General features: G+C 40.2%; 1 protein-coding gene across 3 annotated transcripts in view; it reads right to left on the reverse strand.

The window, feature by feature from the left end:
* Nucleotides 1-27947, reverse strand: part of LOC117253845 (pre-B-cell leukemia transcription factor 1-like) — an 88460-nt gene that overhangs the window by 17910 nt on the left and 42603 nt on the right. For all 3 annotated transcript variants that reach the window (XM_033621621.2, XM_033621620.2, XM_033621622.2), the window contains exons 3-5: nt 9290-9534; nt 5734-5924; nt 1397-1532 (exon numbers count right to left, since the gene is read on the reverse strand). In XM_033621621.2, the coding sequence (XP_033477512.1) occupies nt 1397-1532; nt 5734-5924; nt 9290-9534 (572 nt within the window). The remainder of the gene's footprint in view (nt 1-1396; nt 1533-5733; nt 5925-9289; nt 9535-27947) is intronic.

Below are 27947 nucleotides of genomic sequence, written 5' to 3' on the forward strand. Positions count from 1 at the left end.
GATTACAGATGCTCTACACAGCATTTATGAACCCTTTGAACTCTGTAAGAGAAATGGCCTGCCAGTGTCTACATTGGTATTTTTGCTTACTGTGATGTCATTTCTTGGCGTATCTTAAAATACTTCATATCCCTAAAATCTGCACAACCTCAGCTAAAAGGAAAAAACAAAAACAAAAAAACAAAAAAACATGAAACTCTATTAGGAGCTGTGCCTTGTTAAAATAAATCCAAACCTATATGACTGGACCATGTGGGAATTTAATTTGAAAGGACAGACACAGGAAGTGTCCACGCTCAGCAGTCAGACAGGAGTCAGGTTAATTTCCAGGGCTGGTACCTACGGTAGCACAGTGTTAACAATGTTACTAATACTATTCTTTCTCACACCTTCAACTCAAACCACCAAAATATATCATTTAATAATTACGTTAATTTCATAAACATGCGGGCGCCTAGTCAACTAATGGCCCTAAATGACAACTATTGGTCGACTAGGAAAATTCAAAGTTGTGGGCAGCCCTAATAAGGTCATGACATTATGATGGGGAAGACAGAACCCTCAGCTTTCTGCTGCAAAAGAATGAATTCTCTATCTATTATGCTTCTTATTTTAGATCTATTCTAAAAGGGTCATACAAACAAATTTCCATCCGTTCGTAATGGCTTAACCATTTAACAAGGTATTATAATCATCAGTTGCTACTCCATAATGGCCATCCAAATAATCTTTCTAGGTAGTTTTACAAACCAATTATCAACCATTTACAAATACTAAATATAATACATAAAATGTTCTACACGTATCATTAAACACTATTTATTATCATTTCACTGTTTGTTAACAGTAAAAAAAACCTATTAACTAAAGTTCAATTCAATATCAATTTACTATTTATTCTTGACGGTTATTATAAAGTGTTACAGATTCTTTTAATTTATTTAAATGAAGTGATTAAAACTATATCCAATGTGTCACAGCTCACATAAGTACTTTGACCGTCTCTGGATTTTGTATATTTTGAGTATTATAAAAAATTTGTTTCACTATATGATTAGATGAGAACTATGACAGCAGTGTTGTCGTTAGCTTGCGTTACTTCAATAGAAACAAAGAGTCATTGGTCAAAAATAGCTTTGTCTGGTTTGAATCACAAGACAACAAACTTATGACATGGCATATTTATACTTTGAGTCCTTTGTTGTCTCAATGAAAGGTACTGTTAAAGATTAGAGGAGCTGTCTGTACTCATGACAGTCAGAAAACTTATTATTAGGTTACTTGCCAAGACGCTCACGGCTGCTTCACATTTGAAATCGTGTTTTGTCTCACTCTTCTGTGTGCAGTGGTTTTCCTACAGGTGCTGTGGTGTGCTGTGGGATGATCTGTGGTGTACCTGGGCAACTGTGATGGCACACTTCTTTGCCAGTTCTTCTTTAGCCTCCTCGCTGGGGTACGGGTTACTGAGGTGTGAGTAGAAATACTCGTTCAGGATCTCTGTTGCCTGCTTGTTGAAGTTTCGTCTTTTCCGTCTGCAAAAAGAGCATTGGAAGTTAAAACAGGGGTTAAGGTTTGGCGACTGGATGAATATATCGGCTATCAGTGACTGACCGAGTACTTCGTGATACTAAGCGATTTGGTGGTCTGAAGACTAAGTAACTCATTAATAAACATTGCATACACACAAAACGAGGCCTGAAAGAGACATACGCCACTTCCCATGCAAAAGTTGTGATCTATTAAAACAGACTTGATGGAAGAAACTTTGACCCATGCTTACAAACATTTTGGAGATGGGAAATTTTTAGTATGGATCCGCACTGTTTTATAAATGAGACCCCAAGTGAGAGCTGCTGCTCAGCGCTAAATCGAAATGCTAACGAGCTAAACCAGTAGCACAAAAAGGCAGCATATTTTCACATCTAACTCGGTAAATTAAGAGTTTATTTCGATGAAACCAGAACTGGTGATTGTTGGAACAGCTAAAAGACTTATAAATATGCTTTTGGTGACTTTTATTTTGTTTCTGTTGATTCTGAATCAAGTGCGTTTCACAAAGCAATTAAGCTAACGTCAGTCTTCATTTGGCTAATGAGATAACCTTGGAGCTGCAGCAGCTCAGCTCTTAGGGAGTGGTTGGGAACCAGAGGGTAACCGGCTCAAGTCCCCGTACAGACTGTGCATGGAGTGTGGACTGGTAGTCAGAGAGGTGCCAGTTTGCCTCCCGAGCACCACCAAGGCGCTCTCAAGCAAGGCACCATACCACCAACTGCTCGAGGCACCTGTCCAAGGCAGCACCCTCACTCTAATACCTCACCATTTAATGCATGTACAGGTCCTGTTTGAGCATGTGTGTGTATTTCAGAGTGGAAAAATTGAATTTCCCCTCAAGGATTAGTGCAAGAAAATGTCTATTCTTGACATTTATTTTGGTTATTAGTTGAAATAAAAAGGCTACGAGAGCTTGTAGAAGGTAGAGAACTCACCGCTCAATCACATCTCCACCTGCAACAACCGTTTGAGTCAATCACAAAAGCACAGAGTGGAGAGTGGCATGGGTGTAGGAAGAGGATTGCTGAGCACCACCTGGGCGCCACCCAGAAAATATGTCAGAAAATATATTTTAAAAGGATGTATATTAGTTATTTTAAATCATGTTTTGAGGTCATGTCATGATGTCAGGTCAGAGTATAAGGATCAAGCTCATGGCTCATGGCTCAGAGAGTTGCAGTAGCAGGAGCTAATCAATAGCACGGACAGGCTGAGAAAGATTGAAAAATTGACACAGTTTTGCTTTTTAAAACCGGGAAATATCTCGAATGCAAGGGACTTCCACAGAGTCCAATCAAAATGAAATTTTAGAAATTTTGGCACATGCAGTCCAGAGAGAAATTGTGTCTATGGTGAGGGAGCGTACATTCTTTGGACGATTGAACAGAAGTTTAAGATGCTGGCTTGATACTGGTCTTCAGATAACGTGGTCTCTTTAGATCTCCCGGTCTTGCTTTGGACGAACATGACCTGCTTTGTAAAAACCTTTGCCATGCAAGAAACTTTCAATTTAGCTGCAGCTTTGCTCGGAGACACTTTGTCAGGACTCGGGAGAACAATTTGACCCAGATCTGCTTCACTACAGTTCCTTTTATGAGCGACTGAAAAAAGAATTGGCAGGAGCAATAATAATACATAGAGAGCCATTATAATCTACTCAAGATCTACGATGAAAAACCAAAAACAGTCCATTGAATAAAGACTTTAATAGCAATGAGTGCCAATTAGATAATCAGATATATAGAAACTAAGTGTGGAAAAAATATACAATTCAAAGAATGAACTGAATTAATATTTGATAATGTTGGCGAGGCTGGGCATCCAATTCTAATACTGAACAAAATGTATTTTTACTTATTCTTTAACCAGACAGTTTTGAATTTAAAAATCATTAATATTTTTGATAATTTTGGATTTAATAGATAGGTGTTAGGCTTTTTAAGTTTTTGTACCTTGTGGTTAGGGTTAGACATCATCATTCTTTTGTTGAACAAAAAACTCTGAAAATCCTTTATATTCTTCCAACCTGCAACCATTTTTATCCTCTTGCAGCAACACAACAAGCTGTAAACACAACACTGACTTATGAAGCTGTTGTGGCAAATCTGGTAAATGCTCCACTGTGTTCACCAGCTAGTGCATAACTGTGTCTGCCTGCTGAGCAGGTTGTGTGCAGTGGCTTCATCAGAGCTGAAAACAGCTGTGTCTGAACCAAAACAGTAAAACTGCGGCCTGCAAAACCAAAACAATGAGCTGAAAGATGCTGAAAGTAGCGTACAGCTGAGGGAACTACAGAGTCAGGTGACAGTTCTCTCTGGGCTTTAAAGCAAGATACAGTCGGAGTTTGTGTGAACGCCAACAAAATGTCTCATCCTTTAACCCCCAGGGGAAAAACAAAGCATTCACTACCTTGCTGAAAGGTACATCAAACAAAGTTGAAGGGTATTTTTCCACCAGGACCCTATTTTCACACATTTTTGTGTCTAAGTGACCAATGTCCGACAACATTATTGAAAGGATCTTTATAGAAACTTTTTTTTTTTTTTTTTTAAAGATAATAGTTTTTGTTTTATCAGAAACATACCCAAAATCGCAATCATCACACCCACCAGACTCCATTTAAATAAACTGCAATTCTATCATTGTAAAACATACTTGATTCAAAGTCCAAAGAAACAAAATGAAACACATAGAAACCATCTTGGTTTGTATTTCTACTGTTTCAACAAGCGCCAGCTCCGGTTTGGTTGACATAAACCCTTAATTCACGCAGTTAGATGTGAAAATCTGCTGGCTCTATACACGCTAAAATTTATGTATATTTAAATGGAGTCTGGTGGGTTTGCTGGTGGTGATTTCGGGGCTGTTTCTGGTTAAACAAAACGAACACTGGTTAAAATTGTGAGCCTCGAAGGACTTGTAGTTCTTGAGGTTGCAAATCAATGCATGGTGACGTTATAGCACATCACCAAAACGTAGACTAATGCCACTAAGTAATGTTAGCTCTGCTTTGCTGTCTTGAGGAATTCACTAAAACATGCACGTTTATTACATCATTGCGTTATTGGCTGCAGGGTACGGATATTTTGGGAAGGTTAATTAATCATATCTATAGCAAATCTAATATTGTCTGAGTTTAAAAAAACGCACTTTACTAGCATTTACAGGCTGACCACGTCCCCTAACTATGACTAGACACTGACTCTATCTATCAAAACTGTTTTAAAGAGTAACTGTCTAATAGCAAACACACTGATAATCCTTGTATCCCAACATGCTAAAAATAAACGGCAGCACAGAATCAAGGCTCAAACATGAAATACTAACATACATTTTTCTAAAGCTTCTATGTGAAAACGAACCCCACACAGCACCTTAAAGCAGACAGATATCACATGCTGATGCCCATGAGTTGACTGACCCTTTATCTCCTGCACCTATCAGGTCATGTCTGCATGTGCCACATCTAAAGAGGGCTTTGCATAAGCTGCAGGGGGACCCTGTAAAATCTCTATGCATGTATCCACCGGTGAGGAGATTTGTGCTAAAATCTCTGTCCCGCACTCCAAAGCCTGCTTGAGAATATGTAAATGTGCACAGCGTGAGCTCCAGCAGCCAGTAGATTAATCAGCGGCGCCGAGCATGGCGATGCCTCTCAGCCAGTGAAAGCTCTCCTCTTCCTCTCCCTTCTCCTTCCCCTCTGCACCACCACAATCATTTGCAAGAGAATAGATAGGGAGCTTTGTAAGGGAGCGCATGCCTCATTTAAATGTTATGCCTCCAACTCAGACTTTGAGTGACATTTATCCTTGGAGAAATGTATGCAAATCCAAAGCACGCATCAAAAGGAACAAGCGATTACATTAAAAAAGGGAAACAGTTAGCGTTATGGAGCACGCAGGGAACTCTTATTGGCCAGTGTTGCCGGGTATATGCTGGTCCAAATGGCACCCGTAGATGCAAACCAGCCCGGTGTGTGTGGTAAGCAGCAAAACAGCATGTGCTGCAGCATGTTTATAGCATGATAGGCCTCCTACATCAGCCATTCATATGGATATCAGGCTGAGAGGGAAGCACATGATGATTTGCAATGTTGTTAAATTGGGAGGTTATTTGCAGCATGAAGCGTGGTGCGGTGAATGAAAATGTGCATACACGTGTACCGTGTACAAAGACACACACCTGGCATCGAGGAAGCGGGAGCGCAGGATCATGACGGCCTCGCAGGTGCTCTGCTTGAGCTGCATCTGGATGGAGCTGAACTTGCGGTGGATGATGTTCACCATGCGCTCGATCTCTTTGGGCGAAATTGGACGTGTGCGCGACTGCTCCCGCAACAGGTTCATCACATGGGTGGTGAACTCGTTGCATGCCTGTAAGGAGGACACACACACACACACACACACACACACACATACAGGAATAAATATAGAAAAACGAACAAAAACACTTCCCCTGAGGTCAATGAAACTGGGAAAAAGACTTTAATTTGTCACTGTGGTCATGTCAAACTACACAACACACATCTGCACACACACAATGCCATACAGTATTTAAAAGTCACAGATGAAATAAATTCTAAAAAAAAAAATCCCGCTCTTAACGTAGTTCTGGGGCGAGCGTTCTCACAGAGCCAAGGGGGAATATAAGCGCTGATATATTTCATATTTAACAGAAGTGGTGATGGCAGTGTGTTGAGAGGAACCAATGACAGCTGTTCCCTTCTCAGACTCACACTTTCACAGCATAGCCACCCTGAGAGACGAACATGCCACGACGTTTCATTCATCCCCCCCTCCCCGTGTGACACCAGGCGTGAATCTGCCACGATATTACACTCCGACTCTGCGTCTCTTACTGTCTCCTCTTCTTTATTTCTTCTCCTCCTGTCGATCTCTCTCTGGATTTAATCGTGTCAGGCTTTGTCTGTGTCTGTCTATCTGCGTGTTCATCTGTCTTACTCACATTCATCTGAAAGGGATGCTATTGTCGTGAATGCATCGGTTATCAAGGCAATGAGAGGAAATCATCCCCCCCTGCAACAGACACACAGATACACACAACATACTGCATGTGCTGGACTATTCTGGGCTGGAAACACAATCTAAAGTGAATTCATACTGAGCGTGATGTATAAGGAGGAAACAGTCGAATGTATAAGGGTGATTTAAGGCTGATCCTGCGTCAGTGAAGAATAAGTCTGTATTTAAAAGAGCAAATAAAAAGTGGGGAGATGGATCAGCAGCTCAGTCATGACATAAACACAGCTGATGTTTGTACTTTGTGTGTTCTGACGAGAGAACACACAAAGTGTTGCTCATCAGTACTCCAGTGCTCGTTTGGGACCAAGGGTGTAGGGTGGATTTTAAAATTGGGGGGGACGACGACACACATGAAATACAGGATTTAAGGTTCCTCCACTAGAAAATTCGGTCCAGGCATGATTTGAACCTATGATGCTATGATAAGGACTGAGCTTTCATGTAATGCACTCTACCAGGTGCAACCATGGCGCCACGGGACTCAGTTCTTATGGTAGATTTTTATATTTTGCAAGTTCTCAAGTACTTGATAATAATTTATGGGAGTACTCAAACATGATAATTTCTTAAATGCCCATCCCTACATATGACTGCATCTATTGCTTGTGCACCGGACGGTGTGTCGAGGGGCCACAGTGTCACAGTGTCAGTATAAATAGTGAAAAATGACCAAAACCAGTTCCACAGTGACATCATCAAATGTCTTGTTTTCTTCGATCAGGATAACAAAGGATTACAAAACCTAAAAATATTCACTTTACTATAATAAGACAAAGAAAAGCTGAATTTTTACTTGAAAAGTTACTTACATTTTTTTTCAGTTGATCGAATAATTAAATAACTGACTAACTGTTTGAGCTGTAAATACATGGCTTTCATCACAAAGAGTGCATCCACACTTGTGTCCTGATCAGTGGTGAAGTAATAGTTGATGAGGAGGGTGTACTACAAAGTAGATGGGTAAGTTACTGAGGAGGAAGTGGGTTTACTCTCCTGTATATTCCATGGCTTTTTGGCTGAGTGTGTGTACCTCGTGTACCTGCGTTTACCCTCCACTACACCACTCGTCTTAATGGTTAACCATAAAGCACAAGTGATGCAGTACAGGGGAAGTCCACAATGATGAGTCTACTGCCAACTTCATTTCATTTTTTCCTCCTCACACTCATATGCTAATTAGTAAGGACTACACCATGGTTTGTTGTTTTACATTCATTCTGTGAAAATGTCCACTACACTTGACAATAAAGTTGCAGTGTTTGAATTGTAATGAGGAAGAGTACCACTCAGCCTGTAAACACTGCTGTAGTTTATCTTTGGAGGAGCTTCATCGGGTTGGTTTTGATATGTAATAGCTTACAGATGACTAGTTACCCTCTTAAAAATGTAATTAGTAATGTAACTATTCTAATTACTTCATCAACGTAATGTAGCTCATTTCTTTTGTTTATTTTGTATTACTTTGGTAACAAAATGTTTACACCTTGACAGTAAAGCTGAAAAATTTCCGTAAATAGGCTCCGCTAAAAGACGATGTTCCTGCACTGCAGAAAGCTGCAAAGCAACAGAATCAAAGTTGTATTCTCTACATTAACTTTTTACCGGAAATATTATATTTGGATGTTGCGGATCCCTTTGCAACCACCAACAATTTGATCAGTAACTATAACTTGATTCTATATATTTCCTCAGTAATTGTAACTGATTACAATTACTCAATTAGTCGATGGATGGAAAATTATTCAACAACAATTAACCCTTTGAAACCTGGCATGACATCACTTTTCTTGTGCTGCTTTCAGACACCTTTCTCAACTGTTTAACCTTTGAACCCTGAGCAGATTAGAGTCGTTTCTTTCAAAATCATGGGGCAAAAAGGCAATGAGCAACTCAGTGAGAAACATTCCAAAAAATTAACAGATTTAGAAAATTATTTAAAAAAATAAATTAATAGGGAAAAAAGGCTAGGGGAACATTATATTTATAATTCTTATTATTTGAATCATATATTTAAAAGTATGCTACAGAATAACTATAATTTTTCAGCAGGTCATTTGTTTGTTTTTAACTTTCTTTTTTATTTTTAACTAATTTTCTTGTTTTTAATTTTCTCTTTTTACTAATTTCTTGCAATTTTTTGGGCTCATTTCTTCTTTCGCCGCTCCCAGACATTTTATAAAGTTTTTCAAGATTTGCTGCTTTTTGTGATTTATATAAATGCACACTGAAGATCTTCATGTTTGGGACTGTTGGTGGGACAGAACAAGCAGTTTAACAAAGTTACACTGGGTTCTGGGAAACTGTGATGAGGGGTTTCCATTATGATGTCACAAGAGGTAACTCGGCTTGAGCTGGGAAAAGATGAGCTGAATTTGAAAGACATGGGTGAGGAGGGTCTAACAAAAAGATGCAATCAAGTTGCATTTTGGGAGATGTAGGCTACAGTGTTGTTGGATGATGACCTGTATAAAGTCAGGATGTCTCTCTGCCTCCGCTGTATCAGTTCTGACCATTTCTTTATTTAATGTAAATTCATTACGTCCAAACTGCTGGAGCACCTTTGTTGTTGTTACTATATATTGTGAGAAAGGTACATTTCTTGCATTAACTGCTAAAAAAGTCTCAAATGGCGAGCTGAAATATGGTGAGACACACATCAGCAAACAGCTTCCTCTCATGCTGTCTGCTTTCCTCACCTGTTCATACTTCTCCAGCTCTGTGTGGTAGATCTGTCTGATCTGGGTCAGCTTGGCCCTGTAGTCAGAGTGCTCTGCCGAGTTGTCCGCCCCCGCTCCTCCCGAGGCCGCTGCTGCAGCCGCCGCCGCCGCCGAGCCTCCGCCTTTCTCCGGACCGGATACGCCCTCTGCCAGCAGCATGTTGTCCAGGCGCATGAGCTGGGGATCCGGGGGCTCCTCCTCCTGGGCGCCGCGGATACTCAGCACTGCAGTGACAGGAGAAGGTCAGAGGTCAGTCATGAAGGTCACACCTACAGTGGCGTGATGCACCGTAACAAGCTGTCAGCTGGAGAGAGCCCTACTGCACGGGCTGACACCGCTGAGCTGCGCCCACACATCCACCCGCTCACTGTGAGTGATACAGTGTTTTGTGGCAAAGAAAGACGAGCAGAGACTGTAAGTGTGAAGTGTGCAGACGATACAGGAAGTGGTGTACTGTTAAATGACAATATTCTCACAATAAAAAGGGATTAAGGGAAAAATCAGTTCCTCCAGAAATGCAACATTTTAGGAATGAATATCAACAACAAAGCGCGTGTGTGTGTGTGTGTGTGTGTGTGTGTGTGTGGTGTATGATTGTATTGCTGGACTCTTCCTCTGCAGCTCTCACTGGACTGAAGAGGGAATGGGAAGAAGTTTTAGTCTTTCAGTTTTTGCCTGACTTTGTTTTCTCTCTGGAAATATATCTTTCACACCTGGTCCACTCATTACTCTCTTTCACCTTCCACCAAAAAACCCAATGCTCTGGCCATATTAACCAGATGTCTAATTCATTTTGAGCTGCAACAATTAGTTGATTGATTATTTGATCCACAGACAATCAATTTAATTGTTTCAGGCATTTTTAAAAACAAAAACTTCCCATTTGAAGCTTACACGATGTGAGGGTTTGCAGTTTTTTCTCTGCAGCCCGAAATTTAACGTTTGTTTGTGCAGGAACCTTTTTCACTAACCTCTCCTTTCTCACCGCTGCTGGGATAAATCCCATAATCCATTTTCTTTGTCTCTCCTTTTTATCTTACGTAAATCTATTTGTGGTCACTATTATTACTTAAATTATTACAGTTATTCAGTTTATTATCTATTCTTCATGGTGCTCCTTTTGCTGCTGGAGTTATCATCGTTAATTTGGATGTAGTTTATGTGACTCTTGTGCATCAATACGAGACGTAGATTTAAAATCAAAGTTCTCTAAAGTGGACACAATGTACAGTGCACTGTATATATTAAATACATGTGTAGATTTAATGGCTGGCACATGTTGGCAAGAGACAAAATTGACATCTTGTGTATAGGGCTGCACAATTAACCAAATATTAATCGTGATCAAGATTTTGTCTTCCCACAATTACATGAACATGATCAACTGCGATATTATCATTTAAAATGCCTGTTTTGCTCGTACATACTGTTTTCATTTGGTTGCATCCTGTGATGGCAGATGTATTTTTAGTTAGCCTGTATTTTGGGCAGAATTTTAGAAAGAAGGAAAACTTTATTGAAAGTCTTATTTTGATGCAAAGATTTGTTAATAAGCAAGACTGTAGCACAATGTGAAAATAAAGGCAGAGCTCTTGTTGTTAAAGTGCAATAAAAATATTTTGTCTCTAAAATCAATGAATACTCATGACAAATAATCGTGATTATAATTTCCAGAATCAGAATCAAACTTGTTGATCACAGAGGGGAAATTGTGAATTTTGGCCATAATTGTGCAGCCCTGCTAGTAAGCAGTGTGACTGATACAAAGTAATCTGATGAAACAAAATGTTCCTTATCCTTGCAACACAGTACAATAAATGGGAATATGAGGATTCATCATCATCAGTAATCCTGATGGATTCCTCTGCCCTCCACTAGAGGTCTCCCTTGCCATTCTTAAAAAGACTCAAGTCCCACCTTCCATTTTCTGAGGTGAAAACACTCCCAGGCTCTGACTCTTCCTCCTCCATCTGAGAACCATCCATTTCAATATAAAACACCTCCTCCAGTGTGGAGCTAGGATCCAAATTGATCCCAGAGTGGACATCCAAAGTGCATCGACGGCAGCCGGCGTTACCGGGCCTCGGCCGCGGCGCCAAGACGAGCTGTGACTCTGTGACTTTACGCCCCGCATGCGTCGATAGCCATTTAAAACGTTACCATTTGTCATTTGTCTCGTTGTCATTGAATGAGAAGGGACAGGCAGGGAGCACTTCATTAATTCAGAGACAATGGGAGTGCTTGGTGCATTAACCCCAGACTGCTGTCCGGGTTGGTAGGCCTGGGCAGGGGGTCACTGGGATGAGAATAAGGCCTGCTGTACTAGCAGAGGAAGAGGAGGGGGCTCCCTCAGTCACCCCCGAGTGGACTGGAAATGCAAATATGGCAACTGTTGGCGAGTGGGAGAGGTCAGGGGTTCAGGCCAGAGGCTCAGCGGGAGGTAGATTGAGAGTGGGAGGAGTGTTGGAGGAGGGTGGATGGTGGGTAAGGGGGGTCTCTTGGGATGGCAGGACTGTACAAACATCCTGTCTCATTACCCAGACTCCTTAATCACTCCTGTAATGTATGGACCGGCTCGGAGGGGAAAATCTCAGATGGCTTCACACCCGTCTCACCTCAGCACCGCCACGACTGCAGCCGCGTTATGACCCGATCAAACCTGCTCCATCAGAAACTCTAAACCCGCCTGTCCGCTTTAGTTAACGTACATCAGCGGAGGCCCCCACCGCTCCCTGGCTCCTGAACACTCACCACTATGGAGAGGCAGTTTTTCTCTATAGTTACCACCTCATAAATACCAGACTGAAGTGGGTGTTAAAATGAGAGCACACCACAATATCCCATGGAGGAAAATGAGCTGCACTTTCTGGAAGTCATTTTCACTGGAAAACAACTCACAGCAGCACATAGTTAAAGAGGAAGAAAGAAAAACTAATGAAAGAGCGAAATAAGAAGCTGCATTTAGTATTACAGAGAGGATTGAAAAGGTTCACAAGATTCACAGAATGTTTGCTTTAAATTTGACTTCCAATTTGGCATACAGACCCCATCACTATGACATCGCACTAACAACAATCACCTCTGTGTAAACAGCTGGTCATTGATTTCAAATGCAGATTTAAGTAACATCAGCAAACAAGTTTATTTCTGTTGTCAATTTAAGCCATAATTGTAACGTTTAAAGATATACCGTAAAATGTAGATTAATTATATTATCATTCAGGGTCACAGTTTTAAAAACATCCTTAATGTCATAAAATGGTTGTAGTTCCACTCTAAAACTACTTGGTTAGGTTTAGGCAACAACACTACGTGGTTAGGTTTAGGAAAAACATTATGGTTTGGCATTAAATAAGTACTACTGTCACGGATGTAATATAATATTTGTCACCAATGCAGCATGCTACACATACTAGCATACAAGGTTACGTTGTTATTAAAAGAAGTCAACATCGACTTGAGAACATGGACACTGGTCTCCTGGGTGAAAGTCCTACATGGTGAAAATCCATTACATGGATTTTGTCACTACGTCACATCATTCCTGTAATAATTACTATGGCCACTAGAGGGCAGCACCTTACAACCAACGTAAGTATGGGTCGTAATAAGCTGTTTACAGAGTCAACCTATGTGGTCATTTTTTGAGAGGGCTAGAAATTACATATTGTGCATTTAAGGAAAGTAAATAAAGTATTCACATATTAAATGTTTACAAAAAGTGAGACATCTAATCCGGAAGCATAAATGAGTTCCATCAGAGAAAGTTCTGCGGAAGGACATGCTTTGTCTACCATGTTTAAATGTAAATGCACAAATGCACGTTAAATCATTTATTTCTTGAGACAAACCTGTCTTTGTCAAACAAAATGATCCACATCATTACTAAGAAAACAAAGTAAAAGCACAAATCAAAGAGCACCAGCACACAAATGTAAGGGAGGAAGCTCTTGTCAGATGTTTCTACAGAAAAAAAAAACAAAAAACCAAGGCCAAGTTTCTTCCCAAACTCATAAAACGTCTAGACTGTCAAATGAAAATGGAACACAAAAATTCCCCATGTCCAAAAAAACGTTTCGATTCACATCTGCCAAGTTCCAACTTAACATTCATGAAGTGTTTATTTTACTTGGCTGGAAGCACCTCCAGCATCAGTCTTATAGGAGCGGCTGTTGCAGAAGAAGGTCATTTCTTAGGAGATCTCTTGGAAGGCAAAGAGAAAAAACACCAGTAGGCTGACTCCTTTTTTTTTTTTTTTTTTTTTTTTTTTTTTTAGGAAAGATGGAATAAGAAAGGTCGAGGAAAGCAAACACTCAACAGGGCTGGGTATCTGAAGCCGAGCATTCTGCTCAAAATAAATAGGTAAACGTGTCTTAAACTGACAATTAACACAAACTCCGACATGATCCCCAGGCCTTGCTTGTTGACACATGTATACCCTCACTAATCAGCCGCATATCGCATCCTCTCCTCACACGACGCAGCCCAGATCCCAGCTCCATTCTTGCTGCTGATCCAGCTGTCTTGGAGAGCATCTGTCAGGAGGGACCCAGGAAGGAACAATGCATTACGCCATGTTGGCTGTGTACTGTCATCCCTCATTGACAGCACATTGTCACACTTACACAGTGTCCTCTGAGCTGGGAACAAGCTAAGTAGCTGCTGCCTATAATATCAGCTCTTCCTGCCGCCTCTTATCACACAATCTGATGGGAACCTGCTCCGAGTGGGGTTAATGTGGACTCCGCGAAAAGGATGCGACGGTGTTCGTTTTTAATTTAAGCCAGTAATGAGTTTGATCCTTACAATGATGACAGGCATAATGGCAACAATCTCTTGTCTACATGGAGAAAAACCACAGACCTGCAGTGATGGAAGCAAATGATGATTTATTTATTCCACCCTGAACCTAAAGCACATAATTAAAACCATGGAGGGATTATCTCAAACAAATAAAATTAATAAAGAAAAGAAAGGGATAATGTGCTTCCATAAAATTGGCTCTGCTGTGGGTCATAATTACACGATTCAGTGAGGGCCACTTTATTGGCTAATGGCAGCCTAATTGATTCATCCTAATGTTTTTCGAGCCTTGGGTCTGCTGGGCACTCCCTGTCCAATAGTGCTGGTGAACTTACTTAGCCACCCACAGACAAACACTGAAGGTTCTCCCAGGGATAAACAATTATCTGTGTGTATGTGAGTCTGTGTGTGATTTGGACGCCCCCCCTCCCCCTCGGTGAACACACATTTTCTGTATGTCTCTAATGGATGCCATTTCCCTCTTGGAGGCGTTTCAAAGATGGCTTGTTGTCAGACAATGCCTTATTCCTCCCTCCTGTTGTTGACAAGCAATTCTCACAAGAAGGCATGCACCAGGCTTTATTGCTTCACTTTATTCTTTGCGTTAATACAAATAAAAACATCTTACATTGGCTCTGGCTGCAGAGGAATTTACTAAAAGCGGATGCAGGATGGTGTAATGCTGAAACTAGGGATGCACCTATTGTAAAAATTCTGGGCTGATACCAATGTTTAAAATAACGGTTTGGCCGACAGCCGATAGCGATGTTTCTATATTGTTGTTTATTTTCTTTTTGTTATTTATTCCCCCTTTTGTGCCAGGGAAACAAAGAAATCTATGCTACAGTAAAAAATAATAACCATTAATAGGGATGCACCAATTATGAAAATCTGGGCCGATACCGATGTTCAAAAGAACAAATTCGGCTGTTAGCCGATACAGATGTTTTTATATGGTTGACAACAAACCTTAATCCGTGTTTAAATCAGCACGAGGAGAGTTGTTAACGTTAGCTGTCAGCTGTTAGCAGCCACTGGCCGCAGCTTACAGCTCACGGAGGTTGCATAAGGTTACGTTATAATGCATTCAAGTTCTATTAGTTCTATATAGTAAAAATGAGTACTGAGCAAAGGTAAATTATAACATTCTCATGATGTGTTCAATGTAATCTTGTACAGTAAAATGTAGTTCTTGGTGAGAAAAATAAATACAGCTGTTTGAAGAAAAATGTTGTTTTCGCATCATTATAAAATAGATATGAGAGAGACAATTATGACATATTGTTTTTGGTAAAAATGCTTTTGATGCAGTTATTCTTTTATTTAAGATGTTTTTCATGTGAGAGTTTATATGATTAAATTTGTGCTCATTCAAAGGCAGTGTAATGAAGGGCTTAATTATTTTAAAACATTTCAGTTATTGTTTTATAGTAAAGATTTATTTGTTTCCCTGGCACAGCAGGGAGAACAAATAGCAACAAAAATAAAATTAACAACAATATAAAAACATTGGTAACGGCTATCAGCCAAATTTTTATTTTAACCATTGATATTGGCCCAGAATTTCAAAATCAGTGCATCCCTAGTTTCAAAGTAATTAAGCCCTTCGTTACACTACTTAAACTATTAAATAAGCACAAATTCAATCATACAAATTTATGAAACAAACATTTAAAATAGCCCTTCAGCCTTAAAAAAAAACTGCTTCAAAGGCCTTTTCACTAAAAAAAAAATCATAATTGTCTAACATCTATTTTATATTACTGTGAAAACATAAACAAATTTCTCCTTCAAACAAATGTATTTATTCATATTTCTCCCCAAAAAACTACATTTTACAAGATCACATTTGAACACATAATGAGAATGTTACAATTCCCCTTCGATCAATAGTCATTTTTACTGAATACAGCTTTGATGCATCACAATGTACTTCAATACAACCTCCATTAGCTGTTAGTTGTAGCCGCTGACTGCTAACAGCTAACAGCTAACGTTAACAAGCTCTCCTCCAGCTGATTTTAACAGATTAATTATTCACAATGTGACATTATTAGGGAAAAAACTGGGTGCGTCCTGTGATCGTTCGATACTAAGTTTACTGCATCCTATCGCCTCGAAGGCGTACCAGAGAAAATTTCTGTTGCTCCCAAATGTTTGCTATCATCCCCGGGAGGAAGGGACACCGGACACTACTAACCTCCATGTCACACAACAGTGAGATCACAGAGCCCATTTACCAAACTGTTACTGTATTCTTCTTGTACCTGCTCATGGCCATTATTCTCGAGCCCTGCTTTTAAGCCTGCGCAAAATTGATGTGACATGATCAAAAAACATCGGCCACTGTCACTGTGTTTGCCTGAAGGCTGATGAGAAGTCAACAAGGCGAACATTGGCGGATACCGATGTGCGGCTGATAAATTGGTGTGTCCCTAGTTGAAACTTCTACATGTGTCAACGGTGCAAAAGCATCCCTGCAAGGATGGACTGGGTCAGGCTGGGTGCGTGCACTGGTCAGTGGTTTTGCTGCTCTCTGTGTACACACAGCGAGACAAAATGTCACCGACTGAGAAGACAAGAAAAGTAAACTGGAATGGCAGAACATGACATTTATTTAACCCCCTCAAATATCTGGCCTTTTACAAATCAAATCGATATTTAATAAAAGCCTGGGGCAATTGGCTTTTGGAGAGGTGGATGTTTAACTGTCGGGCTGTTTATCTGGGAATATTTATTTCATTTCCACACTGAGGGAAAAAGCTCTTTGAGGATAAGCTCGGAATATCATGCTCTGAGATGATTTACGTCCCTATTTGGGGGAAAGCAGCTCCCCTTCTTCTCCCCCCTCGCCGCTTGTTTTCAGTAAGCACATGTGTAACGTACTCTGTTCCCCATATATTAGTCATCCGAGAAGATTGGCCTCATATGAAGATGGGTGTGGGTATTAAAATATTAATTGAACTACTAGCTCCACAGATACATCATTTCAGAGCAGCTCTGAGTTTGGGGTGAGTCTTAATTGAACAAAGACGAAAGAATAAAGTCTGTCTTCTCTCTGAAGGGGAATGAACCGTGGCAAAATAAAAGTGGGCTGGCAGCCTGGGGCTAGCATCATATTACTAGCCTCTTTGGAGAAATGTTATCACCGGGGAAGGACACAGGTCCGTTACAGACTGTCACATCATCTCAACATACATGACAGAAGTTCACAAATGTAAGAAATATTAAAATTGACAGCAAATACAAGCAAGATCCAGGTCTAAAAATACACTTTTGAGTCAGTGACAATATTTGGGATGGTATCAAAAGCTTGTCAGGGGATTAAGATTTCTTCCAGGACACTGCTTGCATCTTCAAAATGATTCAGTTTTTTTCATGGCATAACAATATCAGACTCAAAGAGTTACAGCACACCATGCTCTGCAGTCCAGATATCTTATCCTATCAGATTAACGGAGGCAAATGGCAGCCTGTCAAAAACCATTACCATACGTAATCCCCTTCTAGATTTCGAAGGCATGTCGACAGGGACTGTTGGCATGGCAGCCTGTTGTGGCGATCGGGTGATTGGGGGGAAAGCCTGATGTTTAATTAATGATGTTGGGCTGTTCTGTCACAGTTAGCGAGACCGACGGTCAAACATAAAGGCCTCTGACAGAGACTGGGTGCCTCAGTTCAGACTGGCAGACACCTTTGGAGGCCCTCCGTTCTGCACCCAGACGCTGAAATGTGATCCGCAGTGTTACATCACAGGTAGCAGCACAGGGAGTGTCGGCCAAAAGTGACACACGATGCCGGTCAGGTGACAGCGTGTCCAGGCAGATCAGCAACGCCTGGCTTGACATTTCTATGAGCACTTTGAGTAGAAAGGCAAAAAGCACGAGACCTTAAAGTGACAACCTGTGATGTTTTCTTATCTGTTACTCTGTTCTGTTGCTGAGCGATCAGCCAACAGTAACTCATATACATGAAAACTTTTGCTGTGTCAGGATGGTCTTTCCTAAGAATAACGGCAAACAGGAAGTGATGTTTCCCGAGTTTGTAGCAGCAGCAAAAGCAGTTTGATTAAGGGGAAAAGGAGATGAAGTAAATTGTTAGCATTAGCAGCAACAGCCACCGTGGCTAAAAATAAAAAAATTACTCGTACACAACAGGGCTGTCACTGTTTATTTGAAATCCAAACTAGTGTTCAAACATGGAGAAAAATGCAATATTCAATCTCGAATGCTTTGTTTGACTTCAAACTTCACAGTAAACATGTGAAGCTATTTCTGATTTTGCTAACGTACAATTAGGGTTGGGTATCCTTTAAGCTAATTCAGGTTCTACTGACTGATTTTGGTTCTCATTGACTCCCTGTTTTAGGTCAAATGTTTGGATCACAAAAATATCTTCACTGTTTTAAGCGTTAACTGAATATTCACAAAGTTTGTTGTATTATCATTGTATCACATGAGCAGGCCTACATAAAAATAAAGATAAAACAATGTACAAGCATACAGATATAGAGGTATATTCAGTCAGGAGATTCGGGCAACAGAATTTTATGTTTTCCATAATACATGGATATATTGATATTGGTATATTGGCAAAATGAGTTGTTATATGTTGGCATATCGGATATCAGCAAAGAAATCCGATATCGTTCATCCCTAATTTAAAAAGTCGAAAAGAGCCGCATAATTTTATCTCTATTCAAGTTAGCAGAGTGCTAAACTAAAGGTTAGTCGGTGGTTATTGGCTTCTCTGCCGCTGTTAAGCTTTTCTGGCTTTATGCACCACAGAGCAACTTTCATAGGAACGAACAGGGCCCTTCCTCTAACACTGTATCCAGTTCTCTTTATACATCCATGGATGTAGTCATGTAGATCCTGGAAGATAGCTACGAACGTTGTTGCAGATACGTAGCCTTTGTTTGCAATAACAAAGCGTTATCACATCTTAAAGGAACCCATAACTGAAATTCGAATCATCTTGTAGCTAGCTGCTACACGGTTGGCATTTGGAAACCAAGTTTTGGTTGTCAAACCTACGTACGAACACCAATGAGCTACGTACAAACACCAATGAGCTATTCTGTACGGATAATCGCAACCCCACAAAATCTGAGAAGTAATGTGAGGAACAACAGGTGCAACTGCTAACAGTAACGTTAGCTTGTCACTGAGTGAGGCAAATGAATGGAACCATGCAAATGCTACAGGACTGTTGAGGATGTGGGTTCATTACGCGTTAGTTGGAATTTGTTCCAACTTAATTTCTTTTTAAATTTGATGCCCTTTTACCCAAAAGACTCAAAAATAAAAAAATAAAAGGTTGTCACATAAATAAACCTGGAAAGCACAGTGCTAAAAGACATAAGAATTAATGGGGCAGCTGCCATGTTCCCTAATAATACTTCATATTCATCATATCAAAGATATTTAAATTAGATTGAAATAAGTATCCGACATATGAGCATATTTAAAGTGTTATGAAATATCTCATCATTAATGAAGCCATCCTGTAGTCAACTTTTTTTTAACCCTTTATATGAGACTTACAGTTTCATCCTGTCATTGTAATTTCATTGTCACTAACAGCTGTGATCGATCTTGAGTGAAACTGCCTTTATTTTTTTAACAGACAGACAAATAATTTTTGGGACATGAAAAATAAAATGGTAAAATATTCAGTGCTAACACTTAAAATTCAAACGCATAACTTTGAAAAATCTGATATCACTGACTCTGAATAGTTATTGCTTTTATGGCTTCCTGTATATTTTAAAAAAAATGGAATAAAATATTTTGTTTTAAATAATAAAATAAAAGTGTCTGATCTCTAATGTTTACATTGATATTTAGTGTGTAGTCATACCTTTCACCAAACAGACTGATGATGTAACCATGCCTTGAATAATCAGTCCATCTCTAAAAACAGTCCAGTGTGTCTGATGAAAGCCAAACACTTTTGCATAATTAACCCTTTCTGGTCAGGCTGCGGTCGCCCTGTCTGCTTGAATTTACAGTGACAGCCCTGGCCCTATTTGTTTGCATTGGTGCTTCAGTGGGCACACTTCATTGTGGCTTCAGCAGTTAATAAATCACAGTAGAAGCCCCCTCTCCCGACGCCAGCCTGTGCTACGGTGGTCCTGTCACAAGGCAGGCACCAGCACCGAAGCGACAGCTACATGCTAATTCAACATCGGCATAATTCATTATACAGTCGCAAGTGTACTGGAATGGAAAGAGAACCAACATACACCAGGAGGAAGACGACAGGCATCAAACTGTTAAATCCTGCTCCCCTTAAGTCCCCTCTGTTTGCCTTTGTAAAGACTCAAGTCTTTAAACTCCTGCCAGCATTATAAAATTATACATTACTTATTAGATATGCACAAAAATGGCTTTGGGATGTGTAAAGAATACAATTATTTTACTGCATTTCCTTTCAAAGACACAAAGTCATGTAATTCATTTTAAGGGAAAAAGGTTAACAGACAATATCAAAGAGGTTAATGGACAATGAAGACAATTAAGAAGCAACGGAGCTCCTTAAAACTAAAAAAAAAAAATCTGCCTTTTTTTTTTTTAATGAAATATGGTAATCTATACAGCCACTTCCTGTAAGTCATGCAAACGCCAATGTAAAATGACATATCAAAAGGTAGAACGGGAGCTACTGCACTAAAGGGGAAATTAACAAAAAGATAAAGAGTCAATTAAAGCGATAAGGCCTTGTGCTCTTCAGAGGGTGGAAACCAAGGGGAGTGGAGCTGACAGCCTTCACATTAAAGCGCCGTGCTGCCTTCTCATCCTCTATGTGGCCCCTCCGCTTTGTAACCAGCAGTTCAGAGGAGAAAGAAGCAGCAAGAGTCTTTGTTAAGAAATACTAATCACACACACTCACTGTCATCACAAGATACCACTAATGAAGGTAATTAGAATTAGGTCCACCAAAGCCTCAGGGCCACGAGTAACGACATCGTCACTGACACAGTGGACAATGTTTTTTCATTCATTATCATTCATTTCTGTCTGACACACCCTGAAACTTTTTCTATAAAGCAGTTCAGTTCGGGACAGTTCAGTTCAGTTCGGTATGCTTTTTTTCCGTTTCCACTGTGAAAAGTTGTGGATGGTACCAATGGAACCGTTGTGCACCGTCCCCATTTTTGGCCCCCCCTCTGTTTGGGTACCTAGCACACAGATCTGGTACTAAAAGGTGGAGCTGTGAACACTGCAGTCTGATTGGTCAGTAGAGGATGGTCACTCTGCTCAGGGCTGAGTTGTGGCTGGTTTTGAGGCTCATGTAACCTCTGTTCATACCGTGGAGAGTTTTATTAGTAAACTGTAACTATAAAATGAAAGGATGTTTAATAACTTGATTCACTGGGCCGACTGCCGGGGACTTTTAAGGTGGAACGTTAACTTGTAATGTTACTCAATGCATGAGTTGACGACATGAATCAGTCAACACACCTTAAATTTCACTGTGACAACTTTGACCATTAATTTAGATTTTATATGACATACACTTTTAGTAATGGGTGGGTCTTTAATTGTTTATATATATTAATATTAATAACTTTTCTAAATTTTTTCTACTCCGAAAAAAATAAAGTGTCGTGGAGCATTGTTCCAGTGGGCTCTGGCAATACTAAACCCCCGAGCTTGCCTTAGAAGGACTAAATACACAAACCTGCTATTTTTAAATATCCCATGGAGAGAGACTCTCACTGCAGCCTGTTTTATTTTGTTTAGAAAAAGTTGGCGTGCAGCCTCGTTCTGTGGACGATAAACGAGGCGCAGACTTCCATCTGTGTCCCCGGTAATGAGGAAATACAGTGAGTGCTGGACGAAGCAGTGAGTGACAACAACCCCGCCCACATTTAAGGGTACTGTTTGCGGTGGAAACGCTAGGGTCTAGGTACCATGTCTGAAGGGTTACTTTTGGTTCCAAAGGTACCATACCGAAAGTGTTTGGTGGGAAGTGGCCTTAAGCTATGGTGGACGGTCCTCGATATGAATTAATACACAATCAGCCTGAGGATTTAATTTGTGCCTTGTTCTATTACTACAAAGCCATAAAGAGTGTAAAAACAATGTTTCAATACCTTTGACTGCATCAGACTTTAAGGTCCAGTATGTAGGATTTTTTTTTTAATATACTGGCAGAAATAGAATATACTACAATATATTTTCTTTAGTTTATAATTACCTAAAATTAAGAATCATTGTGTTTTCGCAACCTTAGAACAAGCTCTTTATGTCAGTCGCCTAGAATGGACGAACCAAACTCTGGCTCTAGACTCTAGGCTCTAAACTCTGGCCATTAACATTTTTGGTTTGGCCACCGTAGTTCTTCTACACTCTTGGCACATGGAAGAAGTTTCAGTTGGCTGCAATCTGCAAACTCATCACTAGATACCACTCAAACCTACACCTTTAACCAAGCTTTTTGGCAAGATAGCCTTTAAAATCAATATGTTCTCTTGTGACACCTCACCAAACCTCTCAGTTTATTATTATTCAGTATCTCATATGAAAATAAACAAAAAAAGTTTTTTGAGCATATCCCTCTGTGACAGTAAACTGAATATCTTAGTAACAGTACTTTGATAAACTAATCTTAAGCTAGCTTTTATTAAGCTTTCACCTACATCTCTTGGTCTTCCCCAGACTCCATTCACGATAGAAGAAGGAAAGATGTGGGAAAATCTATTGTGTTAATCATCTTTTTACCCCTTAGATTTATTCTGGGGGTCCTGAAGTTGGGAACAGAGGTGCAACACTTAATCTGTTAGCAGTCAAGTATTAAATTAACCACCACCTATTTTGACAAATGGTTAAATGGTAAATGGACTCGCATTCGCATATCAATTTTCTAGTCTTCTGACCACTCAAAGCACTTTTACACTACGAGTCACATTCTCCCATTCACACACATTCATACACTGGTGGTCGAGGGTGCCATACAAGGTGCAACCTGCTACTTGGCTGACTATTCACACGCACTCATACATTTAGTCTCTTGCCCAAGGATATTTCCAAATGCAGAGTGGAGGAGTCATGGATCAAACCACTGATCTTCCAATTAGCGGACGACCCACTTTACTTCTAGTGATTGGGTTTTCAAATTTTTCTAAGGAAAGAAAATCAAATTCCTCTGATATAAGCTTCTAAAATGTTAATACAGTCTAGTTTCTTTATCCCTCTGTGACAGTAAACTGAATATCTTTGGGTTGTGGACAGAACAAGACGTCATCTTGGAAAACACTGATCAACATTTTTTGCCGTTTTCTGACATTTTATAAATCCATTAACGAATCAATTAATCAAGAAAATAACTGACAGAACCACCATCAACAACATGAAAGAAGCAGTGCCCCCTCCAAGCTGATTAAGGATATAAACAGTGTAACCCTTATAAAAATAAAAATTGAATAAATGTCATGCAGTGAGACGAAGATTTGGAAAACAGCTAAATTATGGATGAATCTGCCATGTTGTGGACACGTCTCTTCCTGGACCAAGTGGCATCTGTCAATGTCAAATTGTCTTTCCGAATTTATTGGCTATCATGATGTGATGCAATACCAGCAGCAAAAGTTTGACTGGTCTTCACTTTTTTATTTTATTTATTTATTTTTTCTGGTACACTGCTCTGCTATGTGACAGGCCCTCTATGGACAAGACTTACAACTGGAATACACAAGGAGTAGGTCTGTTGTTTTCTGCATAGTGTCCAGTTGTTGCCCTATACAATCTACCAGGAATATCTCACAAGTATATTATAGTGTACCGCCAGGGGTTACGGGAAAGCTCTTCAACATAACCAACCCTCTATTCATGAATCGTAAAGAATTTGCTGCAGTTTTTTTCCATTTAAGGCGGAAATTGGCTCTTCTTTGCTTTCTGATTGTCTTTTTGAAACATTCAATTACCTATGGACAGTCCACACTCCTTAACCCCTTTGTCACTGGACAAAAAGCAACCAACACCCGCTAACATCTGGCTTTTGTATTCAATGGAAAAAATTACTATCAGCATTCACTCCCCGGACAAATGACTCCAAACAGCTCCAAACGGCTTCTATTGGCAGTGACGGAAATATAACACCTATGTGGACACACTAATTTTAGCCCCTTTGCCGACGCGATGCAATGATGGGCTGCTGCAAAATACTGTCTAAATCCGTCCAAGCAGCACTCGAATGTCGTTCAAAATTTAGTCAGCACCAAGTTTTAAAGAGAGACTTATTAAGTACGAGATATAACAAAGAAATAACCACTGCTTTCTACCATTTACTAACCTGTTTTCTGGCCTGTCCCTGACATTGAACCAGAAAAACATACCCGACATTACAGAAAGGCATGTACTGCACAGCTGTGTACATGGGTCTGGTCTACTGGCAATGGAAAAGGCCTCTATCACCGTGTAAAAAACCCACATACATGCGCTAATTTTGGTGGAAAAAGGATATCTGATTCTGAATTCATGCACACAATGTTGTCACCTTGTAGGTGTTTTGACCAAATTTGCAATTTCAACAATACCCAATATCAAAACCCAAACTCTATTCTAAATCAGGTGGGATACTTGCATTATTCAGCATGTGATAAAATGCAGCATAATGAAGTAAAACCAGCTCATCTCTCAGAGAGGCCGATTTGGGTTCATTCCACTGTGCAACTTCCCAGCCCACATAAAGGATGGGTAGCAGTTAAAGAGCATCCAGACGAGTGTCCTGTGTGTCCCACATGAGATAGCAAGCGTCCAGCAGCATGCACCAGACTGGGGCCATCCATGGCCTCGGGCACTGTGTTGACTGGGCCTGCCATGTCATTAACAGTCGCCTTGATCTGCTCTACCTTATTAAAGCCATTCCTTCAGGAGAGCAGACGAGCATGTCACAGTGTGAAACCAGGCCAAGGAGGGAAGGTGACCACACTGCCACCCTCAGCGTGCAGGGGGCAGAGGCGGGAGGATACGAGCACAGTGCAGCGGCTTTGTTGTCAGCCTCATCCCGGACCCCCTGATGTCCCTGTGATTCCCTTGTCAGTCTGTGTTAATGGAACTCACAGTGGTTATGCTCCTTCACATTCTTATCTCCTGTAGCAGGACAGTCGCACAGCCCAGCAGTGCCTGTTTAGCCTAGGCTGACCAGGAGACAACCGCTGTGTTGAATATTGACAATGTCTCTCCTGTCACCAAGAAATATGCTCAGTATAACTTCTATTTAGGAGCGCTGAAACTCAACCAATCTGCACATCCCCTCAGTGCAAACCGGCCTTTTACTATTTGACCAGTATTAACTGATGCAGAGAATCATTAGAGGTTAACTTCATTTGACTGGTGTGCTCATGAGTAAAAAAGCCACAGCATAAACCCGAAGAAACACCCGATTGGGAAGCCCGGCGGCTTCCAGCTCTGTCCCATTCCATCTATCTGACTACACACACTTGTGTGGCATTTTTCACCGAGCACAGCTCTCCTACTGCCAACCAGTTTATGTAAAAGTGATTAACAGTAATTAATCCTTAATCACCATGATTAGCCAAGTCGCAGTAAATTAAGCCACATCTGGAGCAGCTGAGGGCTCGAGAGTGGCAGCAGGCATGCTGAGTGTGAACGCCGCTGTTGACTGAGGTCTACCTGAAACATCTGAAGGCAAACAGCACAAGGCTCGTCTCCACTGCTTTGTTTGGACGCTGTGCTGTAAAGTGACGAGTAAATTCAGACAGTCTGAAGAGCAGAGACCCTTTTATGGTTGTGTAACAAATGTCCAAAAACGGAAAATAACATTCAGTCATCCTAAGTGTTTGTGCAGTTGTTCTCGACGATTATTTGTGCAACTACTCGTACTGTGCAAAGTTAAGCTGTGCAATTAGACCTGCAGGCCAATACAAAGCAACAAACGCGACTCTCAACACAATGTTGTAACAACTGAAGAAGAAAGACCCGTGCTTGATTTTCTAGGCTGATAGTGATGTTTCAAAGTTTGAAAAATGTGATTATATGTTAATTTTTTTCCTTACATTGACACAAAAAACATTTTTAACAAGAATCCTACAACATATGTCCTGGGTAAGGTTAGCAATACACTGGTTTCAATGTATAACATGATATAAAAGTTGACAGTTATCATACCGTGTACATTTGCTTATCTATGATATTATAAAAAAAACTCAACTGCAAATCTCCCATTTATTGTAGTTATTTTCAAAGAGGAGACTTTCTACACAAACGTCCATTAACAACATGGTTTGAGGTTTCAATTATAGTAATAAAATGTTTGTTCAACCAAAAATAACCCTTCGTTTTCATTCCTTAAAGGGTCATTCTGATTGACAATAACATAAAATCTGTAATATTGCGATACTGTGAAACCGTAATATTTTCTGAGATGGTTATCATACCGTAAAAATCTCAAACTGTTGCAACCCTTGTCTTGGGTGGGATATTTTACAGTAAAAAAAGTGTCTCTTCGGTGGACAAAATACTGCATACTGCATACTGCAAGGACTCCTGTCTCACTTCCTGGTTTCCAAAAAGGCAGGAATGCTGCTCAAGTATCGGTAAGCCTTCTATTTTATGGTAAATTCATTAGAAAATATTTCTATCAGGTGTGTTGCAACCATAACATGTCAACTCCGTAGCCCTTCTACAGCTCTTCGAAAGTTAATTAGAATTATGGTTTACAAAACAGTATTTTAATTAGCATTTAAAGAACAACTTTAAAAAATAAAATGGCCACTCGCTACGACAGCTGTTCAGATCTTACCTCTGACATCCAGTATGTTTGCTATCTAAAAATGGAATCACTCAAATCTTTTAAAATATATTTGCAGCCTCATTGAAATGTAAGAATAAAAATAATAAGGATGAGTTTCATTTCTTAAGAATGAGTGATGTAAATATGTTTTTGACAAATGACCATAACTGATGGAGTTCATTTCTGCTCATTCTTATTATCAAACACGATCGGCAAACACTGGGTGCTGATTTACACCATGTCTCTGGTCCTTTAAGTATAATAACAAACTATCGATCTATAACAATTTCACAACAGAAAATTACTCTAAAAAATGTAGTACCTTGAATATGGTGCACAAAATAATGCAATTACATTAAGACGAGGTCTCTGACTGATTTCTGAACACTTTTTTGTAAATGGATTTCATGTATACTTTTTAAGGAAAACTGTGTCGACTAAAACAGCCTTCCAAGAAACCCAGAAACTGACCTTCAGTATCTACAGTAAAGAGACACCAGAGCAGACACATTCACAAGGACACACACACACACACACAGTCCCAGTGCCCTGTGTGTACCCGCGCTGCATTGTTGATTGGCTGAGTTGCCTGAAGATGTCTCGTGTGTAGCAGCAGCGGCGGCGGCGCCTCTCTGTAGCTATTCCCTGCCAGATAAATGATGCAGGAGGACTGGTTGTGTGCTGGGGAACTGGTTCCATCACAGCGGGTGCGCTGTTTCTCTTAGCCCAATGTTTCTCTTGTGCCCCCCTGGAGAGTTTTCTCCCTGCGCCCCAGTCTCTCCCTGTTACACAGCTCCACATTAATTACACACTTTAATGAGCTGAATTATTAATGGGGCTCTTACTTGGCAGTTTAAGGAAATGCAGAGGAGAAGACAGCGTTGAGCATCGGGAATCAGGGCTCTCATTAAAACATCACACAACGCCTCTGGGACCGGTGTTATTTAGCCGGAGAAATAATAGGATTTGGTATTTTATGTATCAGGAAGAGTGAGGCGGCTTGAGTATGAATCCACAGCGAGAGATAGAGAGAAGAGCCCTGCAGAGGCTCATGCACAACATTATGTCATTA

This window comes from Epinephelus lanceolatus, chromosome 6, assembly GCF_041903045.1.
Source record: "Epinephelus lanceolatus isolate andai-2023 chromosome 6, ASM4190304v1, whole genome shotgun sequence".
Taxonomy (NCBI): domain Eukaryota; kingdom Metazoa; phylum Chordata; class Actinopteri; order Perciformes; family Serranidae; genus Epinephelus; species Epinephelus lanceolatus.